The sequence below is a fragment of the Sturnus vulgaris genome, chromosome 3 (assembly GCF_052056855.1).
Source record: "Sturnus vulgaris isolate bStuVul1 chromosome 3, bStuVul1.hap1, whole genome shotgun sequence".
Classification (NCBI taxonomy): Eukaryota; Metazoa; Chordata; class Aves; order Passeriformes; family Sturnidae; genus Sturnus; species Sturnus vulgaris.
Genome location: NC_142245.1, coordinates 96,847,885 through 96,868,459, shown reverse-complemented (window position 1 = coordinate 96,868,459; position 20,575 = coordinate 96,847,885). Strand labels below are relative to the sequence as shown.

The window sequence follows — 20,575 nt, the reverse complement described above, 5'->3', positions numbered from 1 at the left end:
ATCTTATGACTTGACTTCTTAATATTAGGCTAAAAAATCAGTCCTGGGCACAGGGAACAGACACTGTATTTCTCTCTTCAAGGCAAGTGTCCTTTTATAATATCTACAATAAAGACATTGTATTTTTACCAAAATAACAAATAGAATAAAAATACCAAATATTATTAAAAAATCCAGTATGGGTGTTACTCTACTCCTGTGTTTTCTGCTTCCTAATGGACCTTGAATCCAGTCTGGCTTTTATTGTGGTGACTAGCAAATGTTTTTGGGAAATATGGTATGCCATCTATATAAACCATGAGAGCTTTGACTCTTCTAGTTCTTTAGTGAGTGACCCACTAAACAATGTGCTTAACCTGGGCGATGGGCAGGTGGGGGTGAGCAGGGGAAGTGAAGAAGAAAACAGGCTGTTCTTTTCTTGGCTACAAATTAAGCAAGCCAATCAAAGCAACACTTAATGGGAAGCCTTTTTATTTCAGGTGTGCATTAGAGCATACCTATTAGATTAGGTTTGTCTGGAAACTTATGTATGGAAAGACTCAGTGTTAGAATCTTTTGGTGCTTAAATAGCAGATGGGCAGAGAGTGTTGTAAGTCTGGAGCTGTACACATCAAAGCAGAGCTTTTAGTTGATCAGTGTTAGGGTGCTGCCAGGTTTAAGGCACAGATGAGTACAGATGTAATTGTATCACCAAGAAAAATAGAAATATGACTCTTCCTTTCTATACAACATGCCACATGAGAAGTCTAACCTGGAAGTGTTTTAGAAATTACTGCTGCTATTCATAAGGGGTTTTTAAAAGTGATTCTTGTTGGAATCCCCATTAAAGATATGATATGAGTTTAAGAAAGAATTTGATTCAGTGATTGGAGGGTCTTTGGACACAGAAGTGGAAACAATAAGTTCCAAATCTAAAAGGGATGACAGAGCCTATGAAAGAAAGAAAATTGCAGAAAGATGTAGAGAAATGCTTAGGAGGTCAGCATGGGAATACTGCAGAGAGAAAATGAAATATGCTGTTAGGTTTCCTTCATGGACAGTAGGATATGACAGATGTGAGAACTGCAGTAAAGAATGTGCATTATGTAGAATCTTTAAATTAACAGTTAAAAGGCTTTAAGATGGAAGATCAGGGCTAAACAAAATACCCACACCCACAGGCAATGCAGCACAATTTTTTCTGTTTTCTTCTCCCTAGTTATATGTGAGCATTTTCCTATAGTTCATGGTGTGAAGTAGCTAACTGTGTCTTTTTTCTTAATTATAGGATTCTTTGTTATTGTCATTAGTAGAATCAGAACTAGACACATGCAGAGCACTTTTAGAACTCCATCCAATATATGAAGACTCTCTGAGACTTTTTTATAATATTGTAAACAAGGATTTTTAAACTACGCTTGATGTCTGTATAAGACACAAATAGCAATGAGTCAAAATTACTAACTATTTTTAAAATGCATAACTAAAAGTAATAGCAATGTATTTATTAAAGAAAGAATAACTGTCCTCTGGCAAGTAAGTTTTTTGCTTGAAATCTTGCACATCTTTGAGAAGATGGACAGTGTAGAAATAATGTACACAGTTTATCTGAGTTTTAGGAATGGATTTGATGCAGTTCCATTTTATAAATTCATTTTAAGTCATAAAACATAATACAGCACCAGATACAAAGGAACAGAGGGGGAAGTTCATGTTGGATAAGTTAATTCCATTGGCTCCTAAATAGCTCAGATACTTTAGTTCACAGAAAATTAAGTTAATAAGATGCGAACTTAAAAATAATCACACAAAAGGCAATTGAAAGGGAACAATACGTTAAAGTGAAAAAAATAAAAGCAGGAATAATTTCAGGCAGAAGTAAAGGTATTGACTTTATCTCATGCATTACTTTCACCAGAGAATTCCAGCATAATAACGTCTAAGCTGAAGCATCTTGAGACCAGACTCAGACTCAGGTTTTAGTTCTGTATGGTGTAAGATTGTCTCTGTATCTACATGCATGTATTTTGGAAAACTGGCTATTGTGGTTATTTGATTGATTTTTGTTGTTGTTGCTTGTTGTTTCTGCAAGGATAGTTATTTTAAAGCACAGATGCATTGCACTGAGGCTGTGCTGCTGTACTTAATTTAGGCACTGGGAGACTGTCAACAAAGCCACTGTTATCATAGCTAGTAGGTACATATTTAGTTGGAAATGTATAGAAATGTATGTAAGTATGTAAGTTGTTACTTTTGTCCAGCAAATACTCTCCTTTTAGGAGACACAAGTGTTCCTCAGATATTCCAGTACAGATCTGCAGTGTGAAATCCTTCAATTTCTAAAATGGGAGCTGTGTGAAGACTTTAGGTGGACAGGTACTTGGAAGAGTTTCACTGGAAATATCTTTGCAGATGGCATAGTGACATAAAAGGTGGTCTATATTTGGTACTATAGCATACATTTCCTGCATTTGACAGGTGTCTGGTACTCTACTCTCATTCTTACACACTTCCAGTCACATAGGCCATCTGTACACATAGGTGGAAAATAAACAGAAGGTACTAAAGACGCTTTGTAGCTAGCTAAGTCCCATTGAGTCACCATTTTCTCTTTTTTGAGGTCCACTGTATATGTGTTCTTGGCTGACTGGAGTAGCATGATTGGCCAAGGTTGACCCTGGCTAGATGCCAGATGTCCACCAAAGCCACTCTTATCATTCCCCTCCTCAGCTGAGATAAAGTCAGGGATAGATAACTCACTAGTTGCCATCAAAGGTAGAACAGAGTCACCTTGGGGAAATTATTTGAATTTACTAATGAAAATCAGAGTAGGATAATGAGAAGCAAAATAAAGCCTCTTTTCCAGGGTCTACCTGCTCTCTCCAGGGGTGCAGGGAGACAGGGAATGAGGGTTCCAGGCAGTTCATCACAGGTTGTTTCTCCCACTCTTCCTTCTCAGAGAAAGGAGTCCTTCCTCTGCTCCAGTGTGGGGTCCCTCCCATGGGAGACAGTTCTCCATGAATTTCAGTATGAGTCTTCCCCATGGGCTTCAGTCCTTCACGCTGCTCCAGCATGGGTCCCTTTCTGCAGGGTGCAGTCCTTCAGGAGCAGACTCCTCCAGTGTGGGTCCTCCATGCAGTCAGCAGAGTTAGCAGTCCAGCAAGATTGCTCCAGCATGAGCTCCTCTCTCCAGAAGGCCACAGATCCTGATAGGAGCCTGTTCCAGTGCAGCCTTCCACAGGGTCACAGCCTCCTTCAAGCATCCACTTGTGCAGATGTGGGGTCCTACACAGACTGCAAGTGGGTCTCTGCTCCACCATGGAGCTCCATGGGCTGCAGGGGCCAGTCTGACTCACTGTGATCTGCAACACGGGCTGCAGGGGAATCTCTGCTCCAGTGCCTGGAGCATCTCCTATCCCTCCTGTTCCTCTCACATATATATCACTCAACTCTTCTCTGTCTGCAATTACTTCTGCCCAATACATTTTCTTCTTAAATATATTATCACAGAAGTGTTCCTACCATCATTGATGGGCTTGGCCTTCTCCAGCAGTGGGTCCACTGTGGAGCTGGCTTGCACTGACTGTCCTGAACATGGGGGAAGTTGCTGGAAGTTGTAGCCCACCCTGCTACCAAAACCTTGCCATGCAAACCCATGGTAAATGGTTCACATTTGCCTTACTCGTTCTTTCTGAAATGTGTTTTCTATTGATCCTGGCTTATGGGTTTTCCTGCCTTTGCCCCTTCAGTCACATTAATCGATGACTACATCTAAATGAGTGAGTAAAACAGACTATAGTCCACTCATTTAATGCCAAGTTCAACTGTTGCATGATTTGAGTGCATATACAGCTAATCTTTTACCTTCCAAAATATGTTCACCTCATTCAAACTCCTTAGGAATGGTCCCTAACCAGGACCTTTTCATGTGGACACTGCTGGAAAACTGCTAAGTCATTCAAGTCAAAATCATTCCAGAGCTTCACTAAGAGTATAGCAGCATGAATAATCACATTCCACTTGTCCATTTATTCTTCTGTCCCTAATTAATAGGGACAGAACAGAATATTAATAATAGAGAGCTATAACCAAAGAGGTAAAGAATCCTTTGTATTTACTTCCTTCTTATTCTATGGATTATTACTCAGCCTTCTCTGTCTGTTCTCTGAGAACATATGGAACGAGACAAAAATATTAACAAGCTAGATGAAGGGATAAAAATAAAGGAACAAACACTCTAACTAAAAGCTTTACATTTCAGATGAAGTAAAGTCTGGCACTTGTGCATGTAGATGTCTTTGTCTTTCCAGATTCCTTGGCACTGAACTGAAGAGAGACATGAAGAAGAAATTTCAATGATTCCGTATTTTAGATGAGGTTCTCTCATCCTCTAGAATGGTAGAGATATGTGCCTCTGTCTCTTTGGCCAATCAGATTGTCTTATCAAAGTAAAATAAGCTTTCTTTGATAATCAAACACAACTGAAAAAGTAATTAAACTGATAATGGAGACCAAACAACAGTGCAAAGTATGCAGTCATAAGCATATATCCCATCCAAAGTATCCATAGTATCCCATCCACACCAGCCTTTCCTGATATATCTTTGTCTATCCACAACCAAAAGATAGTTCATTTTGGGTAGTTCCTCATTCCTTCCACTCAGCAGTTCCTACTGTGGCATACTAAAGATACGATTGAAATTTAGCAAGGATCAACTTGAAAATTTTGAGTAAAAGCAATAAGGATAGGATTCAGTTTAATTGTTAACCAATCAAGATAAATAGTCACTTTTAGGGGATAATTCAGACAATCTACTATAGATACCTAGGTTAGGATGAAAAATCATATCCCAGTATGCATGGTTTTGTCCATTACCTGTAAATGGAATCTAGACGTGTAGTTCATATAGAGACATGTTCATTATGGCCTGACACTGAGTCAGAGATCTGAACTGAAACAAAAACAGTAAAAAGATTATGTTTCCCTATACTAAAGATTACAACCTCTCATCTCAGAGATTTGTGTGTAAGAAAGAAAATACTGCTTTATAAACTAAAAGTGTGTCCTTCAGGCTGCATGCTTTGTAAAGCAATGAATATAGAGAGGGATTAGGCATGGGTCACTGTCTCTGGAGTAATCTTAGGAATAGCCCCATGAGAAGCTCCATACCAAGAGTTCTCTGAGTGGGTGTTCTGCCATCAGTGCAGCTGGTCCTCTGCTCCCCTGCTGTCTTCCTGCTGTATCCCAGTATCTGGAGAATAGCTTTGGCTTCCTCACTGCCTGGTGCCCTGCTGAGCTGTGGAACCCTGAGAGAAGGCAAGAAACTGCCAAACTCCACTGAATCATTAAAAGACTATGAGATAAAATATCTTACCTCCCTCATATTGACTTCCTGGGGAGAAAAAGTAGGATGAAATGAATGCCAGTCATCAGCTAAAGCCATCTCATTATCTGCTCAGACACAAGTCAAGTTAAAACAATTAAGGGCTGCCTAAACCTGATCCACAAAGAAATGTGGACCAGGTGGGAGGGACTGGCTAAATTGTCCTGCCCTTGCAAACCCAGCATATCCACTTCTGTTCACAGATCATCTCAGCAAGTTCCTTCTCAAACCTAAAAATATTGACTTTATACCAATTATTGCAGATACTGCAAACCAAACAAGAAGGCTTCATACCAATCAGGGACCTTTCCTACTTAAGGGATGCGTGTAGGTAACTGAAAAGTATTTTCTGCTGTCTCTGTGGTGGAGGAAAACAAGATAATTTCCAGAAAATTCATTGCCTTTTGACTTTTGGAAATAATGTTTGGCTGTCAGGATGAAAAGATTTGAGAAAAGAAATCAAAAGGAAAATAAATGATTATTCCATTTTATGCAGCACTTACACTTTTGTATGTGGAGTAGTAAGTCCAGTTTTGGGCTCATCAGCACAAGAAAATCTTGAAATATTGGAGTCCAGTGCTGAACAAACAGGATGGTTAAAGACTTGGACTTTGTGATATGCAGAAGCACTGAAAAAACCCCAGTTTGTTCACTTGAGGAGGAAAAAGCTACGGGGAGAACTTAAGCTTCAGCTACTTGTATTGAGAGTGAAGATGATAATGTGTAGCATAAGATTAAGACACAAGTGTTAAAAAAAATCCATTTAGAAATAAGAATGAATTTCTCACCATGACAGTGGTCAAACACTGGAATAGATTTCCCAGAGATGCTGTGATATTTCTGTTCTGGAAGACCTTTAAAGCTGAACTGACAGAACAGGGCCCTAATAATTACTCTAAGCTGGCACTTTTTTTTGAGCAGGTGTTGGACCACATAGCCTCCCAAGGTCCCTTCCAGCCTCAGCTACTGCATGATTCCATGGCACCAGTGCACTGTCAATAGCATGTGACAATCTCTTAAGATCAAGAAAGGCAAGCAGTATCATGTGGTGAAATGGCAAAATCTTAAACATATTGGTCGAGTCAGAATATAGATAACCTTTAAGAAGCTCTTGCAGTCTGGCACTTGAAGCAAAATTACCTCAGTCATGATCTCGTTGGAGGAGCTGTCAGATACCCTTAGATCCTTTTCCAAAACTGTACTGATACAGGTAGCTCATAGGGATTTGGATTGGGAAAACATGGATGAATAACAAATGACAGAAAATTTCAAAAGTGTGTTGCTCTGTATTACCTGATATTCTCTGCCTTTATATTAATAGGAATAACCCAAGTAAGAACATCCATGTTCTACCAATATTAATGTGAATATTTGTAGATCAGGATGCTATTCATGCAGCTGTGACATAAGCAGAGGCATAATAGGAGGTCATACAAATGGCAAAAAAAAAAAAAAGTATTTCAGTTATGTAAAATACCTCTTCCTTTAGACAAGAATACACTAATTTGTACAGAAAACTAAATCTTAAATATGCTTTTATACTAAAATAATGTATTAATATTCTTTTTAAAACGTGTTTAAATGGCAAGAAGGTGTTAAAAAGAAATGTCTTTATGTGTTAGTAATCACTCCACAAAAGGAAAGAAATTCAGATCTGTGAGGATCACTTTTGCTCTTTAGGGGAAAGTTTAAAAAAAATAAAACAAGAAAAAAAGGTAGTACTTAAATTTTCAGCAAGCAAAACCAGATAAAAAGTGGAACCTATAGAAGATGAAAAGATCAAAACGTAACAGAAAAAAAAGAATAAAAAGATATATAAGGCAGCAAATTGTGAATACTTAAAGGTCTATATGGGCTTGATGCACTGTAGTCCTCTCTATTAATTTATAATACTGACTCCTACTGTGACATGCTTCTTCAGCTCAGAACTTCCTTGTCACGCTTAATGACTTCTGCTCTCCATTTATTTTACTTTGAGCATTGGTTATTAATTGAATACTATAATTGTAGTAAAGTCTAAACAATAAGTCCCAGTATTATAACTATTGTAAGTAGTTGCAGTTGTAAGTAGTTGCAGCAGGCTGAGGAGGAGAAGTAGAAAAAAAAATCGAATACCATGGAATACAGTGGAATAGCTAGAGAGAATCAATTAACTAAGTGAACAGTTATCTTTTTCTTTTGATTTCCATTAAGTATGTAAGGTCCATAAAGAAATCAATTGTTATAACAACCAAATTGCTTGGGTCTTTACCTATAGCACTTCCAGTATAAAAGAACTTCAGGAAATTTTGCAGAGATGAAGAAAGGATTCTTCATGCATGGTCAGCTTCAGAGTTCAGTGCATCCCTGTAATAAGCATATGCAAATGCTTAGGCTCTAATCCAAATCCCAGGCCAGTAGGAGTGTTTAGACTTTTAGGAGAACTTGCTTAGGTCCTTGGAGAGTTACACAGGTCCTCTGTTTCGTCCATGTGCAGTGAAGAAGTTCCACCTCTTCAGTTTCCTTACTCACAAGATTTCCCCCAAGATGGCAATGTACAAATTGTACAAATCCCCCTCCCCATATTATGCCATTACTTTCTAAGATTCTGAATTCATTTGTGCCAACATCGTCTTGCTAAATGTTTCTCAGAGGCGAGCTATCAGAGACTGTAATGTGGAGATGTGTGCATGTACTTTATATTACAGCTTAAAGGGAGAATGGTGATGCTGTAGTATCATGTGCTGAGCACTTAGGAATTGACAAGTAGCAGTGGCAAGAGCAGTGAAGTGTTTTAAATCAGGAAATGCTGCCTGGATAATGAAACCATCCATCTGGGCAGGAAGCCTGTATGACCACATGTAGGCTCAGCTTCCTAGCCATCATGTTTTCCCATGCTTGGAAGAAAAGTGAGTAATTTGATACACAGACCACAGATCTGGAAAGTCTTGTTTCTGAAGTCTATGTCCATTGGTAGGAACGCAGCTGCTATTTCTGAAGTATCATTGCCTCTCTCTGCAGAATCTCTCAATCTAAATGCTGTGTATTTTCCTTTTCAAAAGGAAGGTGCCGTTTTGCATGACTCCCTACACTAAAACCAGCAAGCCATTTCTTCTGACAAAATGTTGCTTAAAATTGGATGTGATAGGAAGAAAAGGAGGAAAAAATCAAGGATGTAGAAGCTATAATTCTTATTCTCCCATGACTCCTGGTATGACATGGAGTCACTCAACTTCTCTGTGTCTCCATTTCCCATCTGTAAAATGGGGTGAAAATACCTACCTCACAGGGGTGTTGTGAGGCTTTTTAAAATAATGTTTGTAAAGTGCTTTGAGATCCTTGGATGAAAGGTGCAATAAGAAATCAAATTATTCACTTTTTTTAGCACAATACAAGTGCACTTCTGTTGAAATGGCTAAAGGGCTAAAGGCTTACAGCTCTTAATAGCTGTTCTACGCTACTCCACTATAATTTCCTCCTTCCATTTGTTATATCTACTGGGAGTTAAAAAGAACAAATTTACAATGTAGAATATCTAAATTGTCATGATATTTTGTGGAAGAGAGCTAGAATAATCTGATACTCTTTTTAAACTGTGTTGTGTATTCTTTGTCCATGCAAACCTAAAGTTAAGATAAAAAGGATATATTTTAACTTTGTGCATTCTTCACTTAAACTGGATACCTTGTGTCTTTGTGAGACAAACTCAGTCTCTTCACAAAATAAAAACCTTTAGTTTGCATCACTGGTTCCAAAACTTATGCGAAGGGTAGAGTAAATCTTTTACCTCTCCGAGTTTTGCAGTCATTTAACAGACAGCCATTAAACAGCACACTAAAGGTAGTTACTGAGTTAAAGATCAAATCTAAGGAATCACAGAAATGTGAAATGAAAGCAAAATCAAAATTTACAGAACTGAATCAAAGAAAAGGCATATAGCTCGCATCGAGCCTCTAGTTTAACATACTTCCTAGAAGACCTTTAACTAATACACAAACTGATTCAGTATTTAAAATTTCATATTGATAAACAGATGATACAGGTGCCTCACCAGAGCAAGCTTAGAATCCAACTATTATTGAGGAGATGACATGGCATACATAAATATCTTCCTCATTAAAATTAATTGCTGCATGTAGATAAGAGACATGAGTAAAATAGTTGTTAAAGAAACGAGATGCAAAAAAAGGCCAAAAATTAAAATATGAGAAATAAAACTTATTTAAATATTTTGCTTTCCTGCCTCTCTCATCTGGGATTAGTGTTTTACACTTTCTTCTCTTCCACTACCTTTTCCTTCTTCATTTTATGACTGAATGAATGGGAGACCAGAAAAGGATAGAGCCAAATAAACAGAATAAAAAATACTGTAGTTGCAGCTTTCACCCAGCTTACCTACTCAAAAGGAATTTGATGTCTTCTGTCATGCAGTACATGATTCATATTTTGACTTTTCACTTGTGGAGGCAAGGGATAACATATTCCTCCCCTTGGTGATCATTTACAAACACAGCCCCCTCTTTTAATAAACAACTCCTGAAACTTTTCACATTTCAAAAGTTGGCCTAGAATAGTCACTGCATACATGAGCAGTTCTCAGGATGACCAGAGAATTTTTTTTACTACTTTGTGTTTCAATATCATATTACAACTAGATTTGGATGGATTTCACCAGTATTTGTTGATACTTCACCCTAATCTTGAAGGCACTGGCTATTTTGGAGCTATAGCTTATTGCTTCTTTAATTATTTCTATGTTCCTTTGCTGCATCTGACTGCCCATTAGTGTAGTTACAAGAAGCACCCTACAAAAGCCTCAGTTTCTATGGAACAATATCCTTTGCACCAGGTTTTATCTTTAATATATAAATTAATGTGGGACTTGTTTGTACATTTTACTTTAGAAAATTATTAGTGTATTTGCTTTTCAAATAGCACAGACTAGTTATCCACTAAGCCTTCATTGCCTTCTTCTATTCAGTTATTCAAGATGGACATTTGTCAAATAGGAAGTGTAAGTGGCAGTCCTTACTTATACACTGAAAATCTAATACTCTGATACCCTTAATTTTTGTGGCACTGAAACATAAATGAGTTATGATGATCTTGAAAAACAAGCAACTAAAATAAAACCACCTTTTATGATAAACAGATAACCCACTACTGGCTTGGAATATCTTGTGATGTAGAAATACCATACAATCTTCCTTATTAATTATCTTTCCTCTGTATTCAAGCAGATAATATGTAAGATATAATATTTTGCCATTAGAGTATTTTTTTTCTAGACTTAGCCTAGTCATCAACAAGTTCTGCTCCTTAACTACAGCCTACTATCATCCCAGGATCCCTAACCACTGTGTAGAAGAAATACTATCTTGTGGCTGAAATATTAATTATTGTGCTGTTTAGCTTTGTATTTCCAACTCTTTATTTATTATCTTATCTACTGACATAAAAACTAGTTTTATCACTCTTCTATTGCCAAAATGTTAGTGCATAAGCCACCTACTACCTGAAATTTCCCACTTTGGTTTGCTTAATCCGAAATATGAGCCACACTTTAGAAATTCCTATGTTTTTAGTGTACTAGTGTTGAAAATCCTAGTGTTGAAAATACATCTAAGCTGAAAGATGCTATCAGAAGTTGATGAACTTGCTCTTGAGCAGGTGTTAATTATGCTAGCTCTACTGTTTTCTTTGCACCAGCTGAAAAACTGGCCTAATATGTCACTGTAATGACAGATCTTCTTTTCCAGTGCTGGAAAATGTTGAATATAGCTTGTTGAATAATAGCCAGTTATAAAAATACAAGTGATGCAATGTTCATCACTCCAGAATTATGAATGTGTGTTTTAAGGCTGGGTCTAATAATGGCATAACTTCTCAGTGAACATGAGATACCAGAAGATGCTCTGCGGATGATATTCATCTGAGTATGGGTATCTTTAAGGTGGGCATCAAGTCTGAGTCCCTTTGTTGTCAATGAAGAGAAACAGGCACTTCTAGTGGTTATTAGTTTTATTCTCAAGAAGATATCTTAACCAGATCAGATGCTCTGTGTCCGTAAAGTGTCTGCTTCTCTTACTGACTAAGGACAGAACCATGCATGTAGATGTAGATGTAGATGTAGATGTAGATGTAGATGTAGATGTAGATGTAGATGTAGATGTAGATGTAGATGTAGATGCAGATGCAGATGTAGATGTAGATGTAGATGTAGATGTAGATGTAGATGCAGATGTAGATGTAGATGTAGATGTAGATGTAGATGTAGATGTAGATGCAGATGTAGATGTTAGGTGAATCTCCTCCTCCGGGCCTCTCACTGGCTCCACCTTACTAAGCTCTCCCTGTGTTATTCAAGAGTTACTAGAACAAAGCTGAGAAAAATGTGGTGACTCTACACCTTCTGTTACAGTACACAGAACAGTAAATAACAGCCCATGAATATACATGACTTATATAGTCATACACATATGACTAAAATTTGGACTAGCATATTTACTTAAAATTATATTGTGCATATAATTCCTTCTAACCTCCTTTCATGTAACAACTCTTTTAAAATTCTTAACTTCTTCACAGTTGAACTGAGAGATTTTGATTTTACTGATAGATCTACTAAGTAAAATGCCATTTTAATCTTTGTGTATAGCTATTGGTCAATTAGTCTTAATGGTGTGTATGGTGTTAAAATGTGACATTTTCCTTCTTGGAGTATGCTCTTTCTCTTTTGGTGAATGGCATTCACCAGTAAGAGAATAAATCCAGTAGTACTCACTCCTTTGCCATCTACCATATTTACAGGACATATAGGAGTGAGAAATGGGGGAAACAGGCAATTGTGTCATCTGAATAATGTGATTGTGAGAAATCCCATAAAACTGTGAATATAGAAGTGAAAGGAGAAACTATAAGTATTTATGCCATAATATTTAGCAGTAGTAGTAATTATCATTTTGATTGCTTTTTTCTTATCAGTTCTGTGAAAGAAATTCATGTGAATAGCAAATAAACAAAAATAGCCTTATGGACTATTGAGAATTCAGTTCAAATGGGTCAGCCATAGTGTTCTAGAATTGCTGTATGATTAACAATATTTGACATGCAGTTTGTTTTCTGTCCATGCAATTGCAACAACAGTTCCAATTGTAGCCACTTTTTTCTTTTCTTTTCCTTTTTCTTTCTTTCTTTGTTTCTTTCTTTGTTTCTGTTTTTTATGCAGAAGACCATCAAATGAATTGTCACAATACTCGAATAATGCAAGACACAGAAAAAGACGATAACAATAATGATGAGTATGATAATTACGATGAACTGGTGGCCAAGTCATTGTTAAATCTTGGCAAAATTGCAGAGGATGCAGCATACAGAGCCAGGACAGAATCAGAAATGAACAGCAATACATCTAATAGTCTGGAAGATGATAGTGACAAAAATGAAAATATCGGTCGGAAAAGTGAGCTGAGTTTAGATTTAGACAGTGATGTTGTTAGGGAAACAGTGGACTCCCTTAAATTATTAGCACAAGGACATGGTGTAGTGCTTTCAGAAAATATTAATGACAGAAATTATGCAGACAATACTTCACAGCAAGACAATAGGAATATGAACTTTGTAATGCTAGGGAAGCCTGTGAACAATGGACTTACAGAAAAAATAGTGGAGGAGAGTGATGAAGAGGTGTGTCTCAGCAGTTTGGAGTGCTTAAGGAACCAGTGTTTTGATCTGGCTAGGAAACTCAGTGAGACAAACCCACAGGAAAGAAATCAACAGCAAAACATGAACACTCGTCAGCATGTCAGGCAAGAAGATGACTTCCAAGGAAGAACACCAGACCGGAATTACTCTGATATGATGAACCTAATGAGGCTTGAAGAACAGTTGAGCCCCAGATCTAGGACTTTTTCTAGCTGTGCCAAGGAGGATGGTTGTCATGAAAGAGACGATGATACCACCTCTATTACTTCAGATAGGTCTGAAGAAGTGTTTGATATGACAAAAGGTAACTTAACTCTGCTTGAGAAAGCAATTGCTTTGGAAACTGAGAGAGCAAAAGCCATGAGAGAAAAAATGGCAGTGGAAGCTGGAAGGAGGGATAATATGAGATCATTTGAGGAACAGTCTCCAAGACATCTTTCTGGAGATGACAGGAAGCCTAAACCAAGTGACGGCCATGTCAAAAAGCCATATTATGGTAAAGGTAATATTTCTATATACCGTATGTTATGTCATGAGAAAGTGTGAGCTAACATGTTAAGTTTTTGCATAGATTTCTGAAATGAAATTATTAATTCCACATAATGGGAACTTTATTAAAATTGTAGTATGACATGTTTGTAAAATAGCATCATGGTATGATTATAAAATAAAAGAATTCATTCTGCAGTGTTAGAAATATGTACAGTATATCATTGGCTAAATTAAAAAAGTAACTACTCAGGGAAACAAAACAAGAGATCATGTTGAAAGAGGCAAAGATTTTTCTCAAGGTTTAATATATTTTATAGTAATAATTAAAAAAGAGAATTGTGTTGCAAAGTATATTGAAGAGGGGGGGTTTGTGTAGCAGATAGTCAATCAGCTATGAAGAGCATATATTACAGATTGGGTAGGTGACATCGTGACTTATAAAATTATCATCAAATGACAGTTATTGATGAAGCCTCTCCCGTCTAAAATGTAGAATTGCCTGATAGAAATTGAACAGTATCAAAATGACCGATAACATAAGATAGGGGCAGTGACTGCACATTAATTATCTTAAGATAGTAAGGTAATGGAAACCATTTGCTATGCAAGGCATGGTGTGGCCTGGGCTGAGATCAATAGCAATTTCTTTCTTATGTGCATTCCACTTCACTGGTTTCATTCCATTGTGGAAACAGTTAAGGTGCTGCCTTGACCATAATTCAATATAAGAAAAAAAAATACAAAAACAATAAAAACCAAACCAACCAAACAAAAAACCCCAACAAACTAAAGGTTACCTTTAGAATGCCTTTTAATTTGCAGGATTATCATGGTGATGGTGTGTTTATATTATGACACCCCTCTTTAATGTGTTTACATCTGTACATGTAGGGCCGTGTTGTATTAAGTGTTCAATACTTCCTGAGATTCATTGAACACCCCTGATTCCCATTGACTTTAGTGGAAGTTGAGGATGTGGTATTTCTTGGGAGATGCTAAACAGAGACTTGGTTTATCTTATATTTGTTGTAAAAATATTTGGTTTGCTTTGCAATTGAGATGGTGGGCATTTTTCTCTTTTTTTTTATAAATCTCTGTTTTGAAAATGTAATCTGCCTGTGACGTTTATGTAGGCAGACAACATCTTGATCCAAGAAACTTTTGATCTTTTTTTCATAAGTCTTAAACAAAAGTAATGATCAGTCTTTTAGAAAAATATGTAAATTGCTGATGTCAAACACTGCTGCAATGCATTTTAGTGAAGTTTTCTTTGTTCTAACCATAGATATATAGTCCAGTGTATGCTGTAGTAACTTCGGGCATCTGGGGAAGACAACTTTAGTTAGTTAGTGTATTACTGCATAGCCATGTGGATGTTGTGCTAAATGTTGTTCACATAGACTTATGGATTCATTTCCCTGTGAGTGTATGTCTCTAAAAACAGAAAACATGGCAAACAAAAATTAATTTTTGAACAGTTTTTAAATTCTGGTATTGTCCAGCCTTTCCAGTCTATATGTATGGCTGGGAAAAGATTTTTGCATATAGGCCTGCTCTCTCCAAAAAGCCTATATAATTTCTGACAGTGAGAAATGTACAGATATCCTATTTTAGAAAATTCTATAGCTTCTTTGAACTATCCCATTTCTAGGGAGCTGCAGGCTGAAATGATAACAGGTCCAAGGCTCAACCAGGGACTAAATACTCTGGGAGTTTGGACTATGAAACTTTGTGGAGTGGATCATTCTTCACCTTTTGAGTAAAAAAAAAAAAAAAAAAAAAACCAACAAAAAAACCCCTTATTTAAAAAACAAACAAACAAAAAAACAACAAAAAAGCAAACAACCAAAAAAGCCCAAAACCCCACAATAACAAAGAAACCAAACCAACCTGTGGGAAATATTCTGGTAGTAGTTGAGAGAGGAAGTTTTAAGTAAGGCAGTTGCTTATATCATTTGTTGTCCAGTCCAAATACTGCTGGAAGAGGTACCTACATAGATGTATGATATGGTTAGGCGGAAACTTTCTTGGGAACACAGGTTTGCAGTGAGAACCTCAGCTTCAAAGATCACTGAAACAATCATTAAGAGACCACTAACCATTTCCCCCCTGCTATTTTAAGCATTCTAAACAGGTTTTCTTCTGCAATTTATGCATTTTGAAACTTTTTAAAGTCCTTTGACAACCTTCACTCAGGAAATACTTCCATTGTGGCAAGGAGTGAGAAAAGGTTGAAGAGTTCAGTAAAACTGCAGTATTTCTCCCAAATAGCAGAAGAGGATTTACAAAACAGTATCCAGTGTTTCATATAAAGTTGTGAAAAGTTTACTCAAATGTCTTCCATTAAAAGCAATGGGAAATTGTGCAAGTGCAATTTTATGCAAGTTTTGGAATCATTAAGAATAGTATACAGCATCTTTTCTGACTCATTAGACCATAAAGGCTCTTAAGGATCTGATATTTGCTATAACTTTATGATGTAGACTTGAATACAGAGCAGGATTTGCTTGATGCTGTAGGATGCAAGTGTCTAGATCCTCAGCTGTTCTAAATTACAACACCTTCACTGACTTTGGTGGAGTTCTAACAATGTCAAGTAGCTAAAGTTCCTCTAGTTTAAAGTCTCTAAAAAGCCATTATGGTCTATTAATCATCTACATTTTTTGCAGTCCTTGAATATTGTTATATTTACTTAATTTATATTTCATTTGCATTATCTATTCACTTATCTAATACTTTTACACATCCCAAAGTACTTGACTTGATGAGTTGCTTAGAGTTGTGTATGTATGTAGCTGTGGGCTTGCTGTTCTAGTGGTCTCAGCACAGGCCTATCTGGCAGGAATTCAAATCCCTCCTCTGACATTTACTCCTTCTGTGGCCTTGGGTTTAACTTCTTGATCTCTTTCTTCAATTTCCTGATATATGAGATTATGGTATTTCCAGGAGTGTTGTGATAACTGTATAGCACATTGGAGATAGATTTATATGTTTGTTGTTAAAGAACATGGAACAGAGATCTGTGTTCTGCAGTCCACATGCAAGTTAAGTAAAATAAAGCTTTCATAATTAGGGATTCCATTTGCAAAATACAAGGTTTAAGTATTATATTGTATTTTAAGAGTGGATTTAAGACATGGAGAGTCATGGAGCTAAAGATTTTCTGTAAAATTAAAAAAGTAAAAGTATATGTAAGACCTACCAGAAGGAATTCAGGGAAAGATAAGTCCAAAACAGAATGTGAACTGTGGATTGTATTGATTCGTGATGAAAAGAATGGTTTTTATGTGAAGTTCTACAAGTACTAACATTCCCCCTGTTGTACTGAGGGTTCTGTTTGTTGAAGCTGGGATGGAATTTAATGTAAAAAAGGCTTACTGGAAAACAAGTAGCAAAATCTTATTTTATGGAGATGAAAGCATAAATACCGAAGCAGAGAAATTATAAGAGCAACATACAATTATTGAATGAGGTTAGTTCAGGTTGGGTATTGAACTATTGGGTATGGACTAAAAAATATGTTGGTGATCTTTAGCCAAAACTGTAGCAGTTTGAGTATCCTGAATTTTATCCCTTTATACTGATATGAAAATCAGCAATAATGTCCAAAACCTGGCAGCTGTGGTCAAGATGATAAGATGTAATTTGTATCATGTGCTTGTCCGGAAGAATAGATGTTCTACAGATGTTCTGTTAAAGGAAATAAACAGATAAAAGTTATGTGAGAAAGTTCTAAATCAGGATTAATGTCACCAGTGTTCCATTACATTATTGGCAGAAAACTTTATTTTGTGGAAAAAATGACTAGTTAGACTTTTCTTTGATTTGTAGTCAGAAGATCCAACAACATTCTAAAAGGTCATTAACCTTTCAAGCATATGAATATTCAAATGTTACATATGCATGTTGGTAATGGCCCTGATTTACAGTGCAAGTGATACTTTCAGTAATTCAGATTACAATGTTTACTCCACCATAATTTATTGAAGAGAAAGGAATATTTATGTAATTTTACCACTTTGTAAGGAATTTAAAGAAAACAAGAGCCATTTCCTCATTGAGCCTTGGAAAAGGGATTTTTGTGGAATTGTTCTGCTGAAGAGCTGGGTTTGCTACTCTCAGGACATTGAACTGCTATGACAGTACATTTGCAGACGTTAATGCATGAGGCAAATAAAAATGTAAAGAAGGGAAACTCCAACTAAAAGTTTCCGGATGACCTTGCACCCTTGAGCTAATGCTTACCAGCAGAACATTGATTGACAATGGTACGGCTTTGCTATAAAAAGGTCATTTTCCAATCACTGTGAATGGATATTGCCGTGATCACGGGAGCCTGCAGTCTGGGAAGAAGATAACAGGATAAAACTGGCAGAACTGTGATAAGAAGTAGAAGGGTTTTCTCTTTCCAGTTTTCATAATAACATTTACCAAAGAGTAAATGACATGATTAAATGAACCTTCTTACAGAAATGTGAAAAGACTCATTCACTTGACACATTTGTTGTAAATTATAGATCCCTCAAGAACAGAAAAGAAAGAGAGCAAATGTCCTACCCCTGGGTGTGATGGAACTGGCCATGTAACGGGGCTTTACCCCCATCACCGCAGTTTGTCAGGATGCCCACACAAAGATAGGGTCCCTCCAGAAAGTAAGTTCACATTCTTTCATGGAAACTGGGGATAAAACTACAAAAATTTTTCTAGCATGCTTTTTAAGCCTTTTATTTAAAAAATTAATTTCATTTTTTCAGTATGGTTTGTCTCAACTTAGTCAACTGTTCTGTGTTATACTTTTTCCTTTATTCCATCATTTCCATTCTTTACTAACTTTACACTAAAAGAACAACTTTTAAAGCTGTATTCTTTGATTTTGAGAATCCTAGGTTATTTTTTAATAGACATATTTAGCCAACAGAGAAAAAGGCTTCCAGAAGATGTGCACTGCTTTTGCTTCTGCGTGCTAATGTCACATCGACCGTCCTTATTGTCTTGTACAGGAATAATTATTCCCGAAAAACTCGCAGCCTCTTTCCTTTGTTATTGTTGTGTCTGAAACATAATTTATATTAAACTAGTGTATATTATAAAAAATAATAATTTGGCTGTTTACTTAGTTACAGAACTCAGGATTTTGAGCAAACATCCCCTGTCAGTCACATGGGTGGAACTTCTTGCTATGTCAGCAAATTCTCTGAGGAGGAAGTTCACCCATATGAGCTCATGGACACCCACCTAAAGGCAGAGGGCTTCATTTCTGGAAGTCACCTCCTTGGCTGGTGAAATCAGCATATGTCTGTTGAGGCTAATGACTCTGTGCTGGTTTTCATCCAGAAGTGTCTAGCTAAGATCCAATTCTCTTTCACACCAGTTTTAAAATGAAGTTATGGAATCCGTTCCATATGGACCTAAAATCCTCACTGTCCATCAGCACTTGTAGACTTAACCTCAATGAATTTGCAGCAACCTTAAAGAAATGTTATAAAGATGGTCAGAACTAAAATGGTTTCCAGTTTCCAAAGGAAAGTAGACTCTGATGGACAGGAAAACTGAAGTAGATTAGCACTGCAAGAGTGGCAGACATAACAAGTCTCCTCTTTCATGGTACAATGGCTTCTTCCAGAAGTGATAAGGAAGTGCTTTAGGAAGCTTTGCTGTAGTTTGGTTGGTCTCTGAATACAGTAGAAAAATAAAGTAATTTCTCTGCTTTCCAAGACCCTGTAATTTTCTGAAACACAAATATTTATTCAGTTGCTCAAAGTTCTATCATTTTTTCAAATGGTAACTAAAAAGCTCTTTAGAAGACTTTGTAAATCAAAGAAGAATATAGCTTTAAACTGTTTGCATGCTCTTTTACCTACTAAAATGACAAAGGTGAGCTCATCTTTTTTTTTCCTGTGATGTTGGCCTTGTGAAGCATGTTTCAAGAACAGCTTTAAATATTAGGAATTTCAGAGTGAAGCTTTTGCATCTATACACATTTTATCACACTGATGATGGGGTGATGATGATGATGGTTATCTTTAATGAGTATACATGGTTTAATTCTCAAGTCTCTGAACAGCTTTTATTCAGTTCTTAACTCAGTCAAAGTATCTACTGATTTTATTAGCTTTTTTCTTGAGTGAGAACTAAATACAGGCTTCCAGACCACTTCTTGTGTGAGAAAATAAGAACTTCATAAGGGCTGGATGGCCTTTTTCCATTGTGTGATGTACTGCCATCCAGCTCCGAGACATGGATTCAGATATGCCTCATGTCATAAAAAACTCTTCAGTGTTCCCAAAAAGTTCTTGATAATTTTGCCCTTCATAGCATGAGCTTTATGACTTAGAGAGGTACTACTCTGAGCAGCCTTGGAGTAAGTTTTCCATCCAGCTTGCAGTGGATGAGGATGTAAATCAGTTTACTTGCTTAAGCTTGTACCATTTATTTCTTTTTTATATTTTTTTCTGCCATCCCTCAATTTTTAAGTGCTTAATTTTGGTTCTTAGTATTTGCAAAAAAAAATTCTACATTTTTTAGAGAATACAAGTGAAAATTAAAGGATCCATTCTGCTCACCATATGGATATGCATGATATATCTATGTGGAAATGAGCAGAACCAGCCCCTAGCTCAATTGGGCTGCCTTATAGTTAGGGTTAAATTCTGTTCAGGGTTGTACTGAGGTGTGTTTCAAATAATTCAGTGTTCTACCAGTATAACTTGAGAGTAGATTTTCAGCTCATGAGTTTGATGTTGCATTTATAAAGTTATGTATAAAGAATACATACATTTCCTGAAAGAATTTTTCCAGTCTGTAATTTTGTTTTGTATGGTTGCTAGCTCACCCTTTACTGTTGAGCTGATCTTTGCTCAGTGGTTTTGTATGAAGAAGATGTTGGGCGTCTTCTGCTTCACTGTTGTACCAGAGATGCATTTGTTTATAGGTTCTGTAACCTCCATAACTTTCACTGTTGCCCTGTGTTAATGAGCATAGGGTCACAATAATTACTTTCCTCATCAGGCTTTATTGGCTATGTGTGTCACGTGTAT

At 36.7% G+C, this 20,575-nt stretch overlaps 1 protein-coding gene across 15 annotated transcripts in view; it reads left to right on the top strand.

Annotated features, from left to right (window-relative positions):
• MYT1L (myelin transcription factor 1 like) overlaps positions 1–20,575 on the top strand; it is a 310,510-nt gene that overhangs the window by 215,150 nt on the left and 74,785 nt on the right. For 8 of the 15 annotated variants that reach the window (XR_015802716.1, XM_088162362.1, XM_014869546.2 and 5 more), the window contains exons 7-8: positions 12,571–13,548; positions 18,056–18,190. Coding sequence is in view for 14 of the 15 variants with exons in the window: in XM_088162362.1 (XP_088018488.1) it covers positions 12,571–13,548; positions 18,056–18,190 (1,113 nt within the window). In the remaining variant the exon portion in view is untranslated. The remainder of the gene's footprint in view (positions 1–12,570; positions 13,549–18,055; positions 18,191–20,575) is intronic. The other 7 variants (XM_014869547.2, XM_088162369.1, XM_088162370.1 and 4 more) reach the window with 3 other exon arrangements.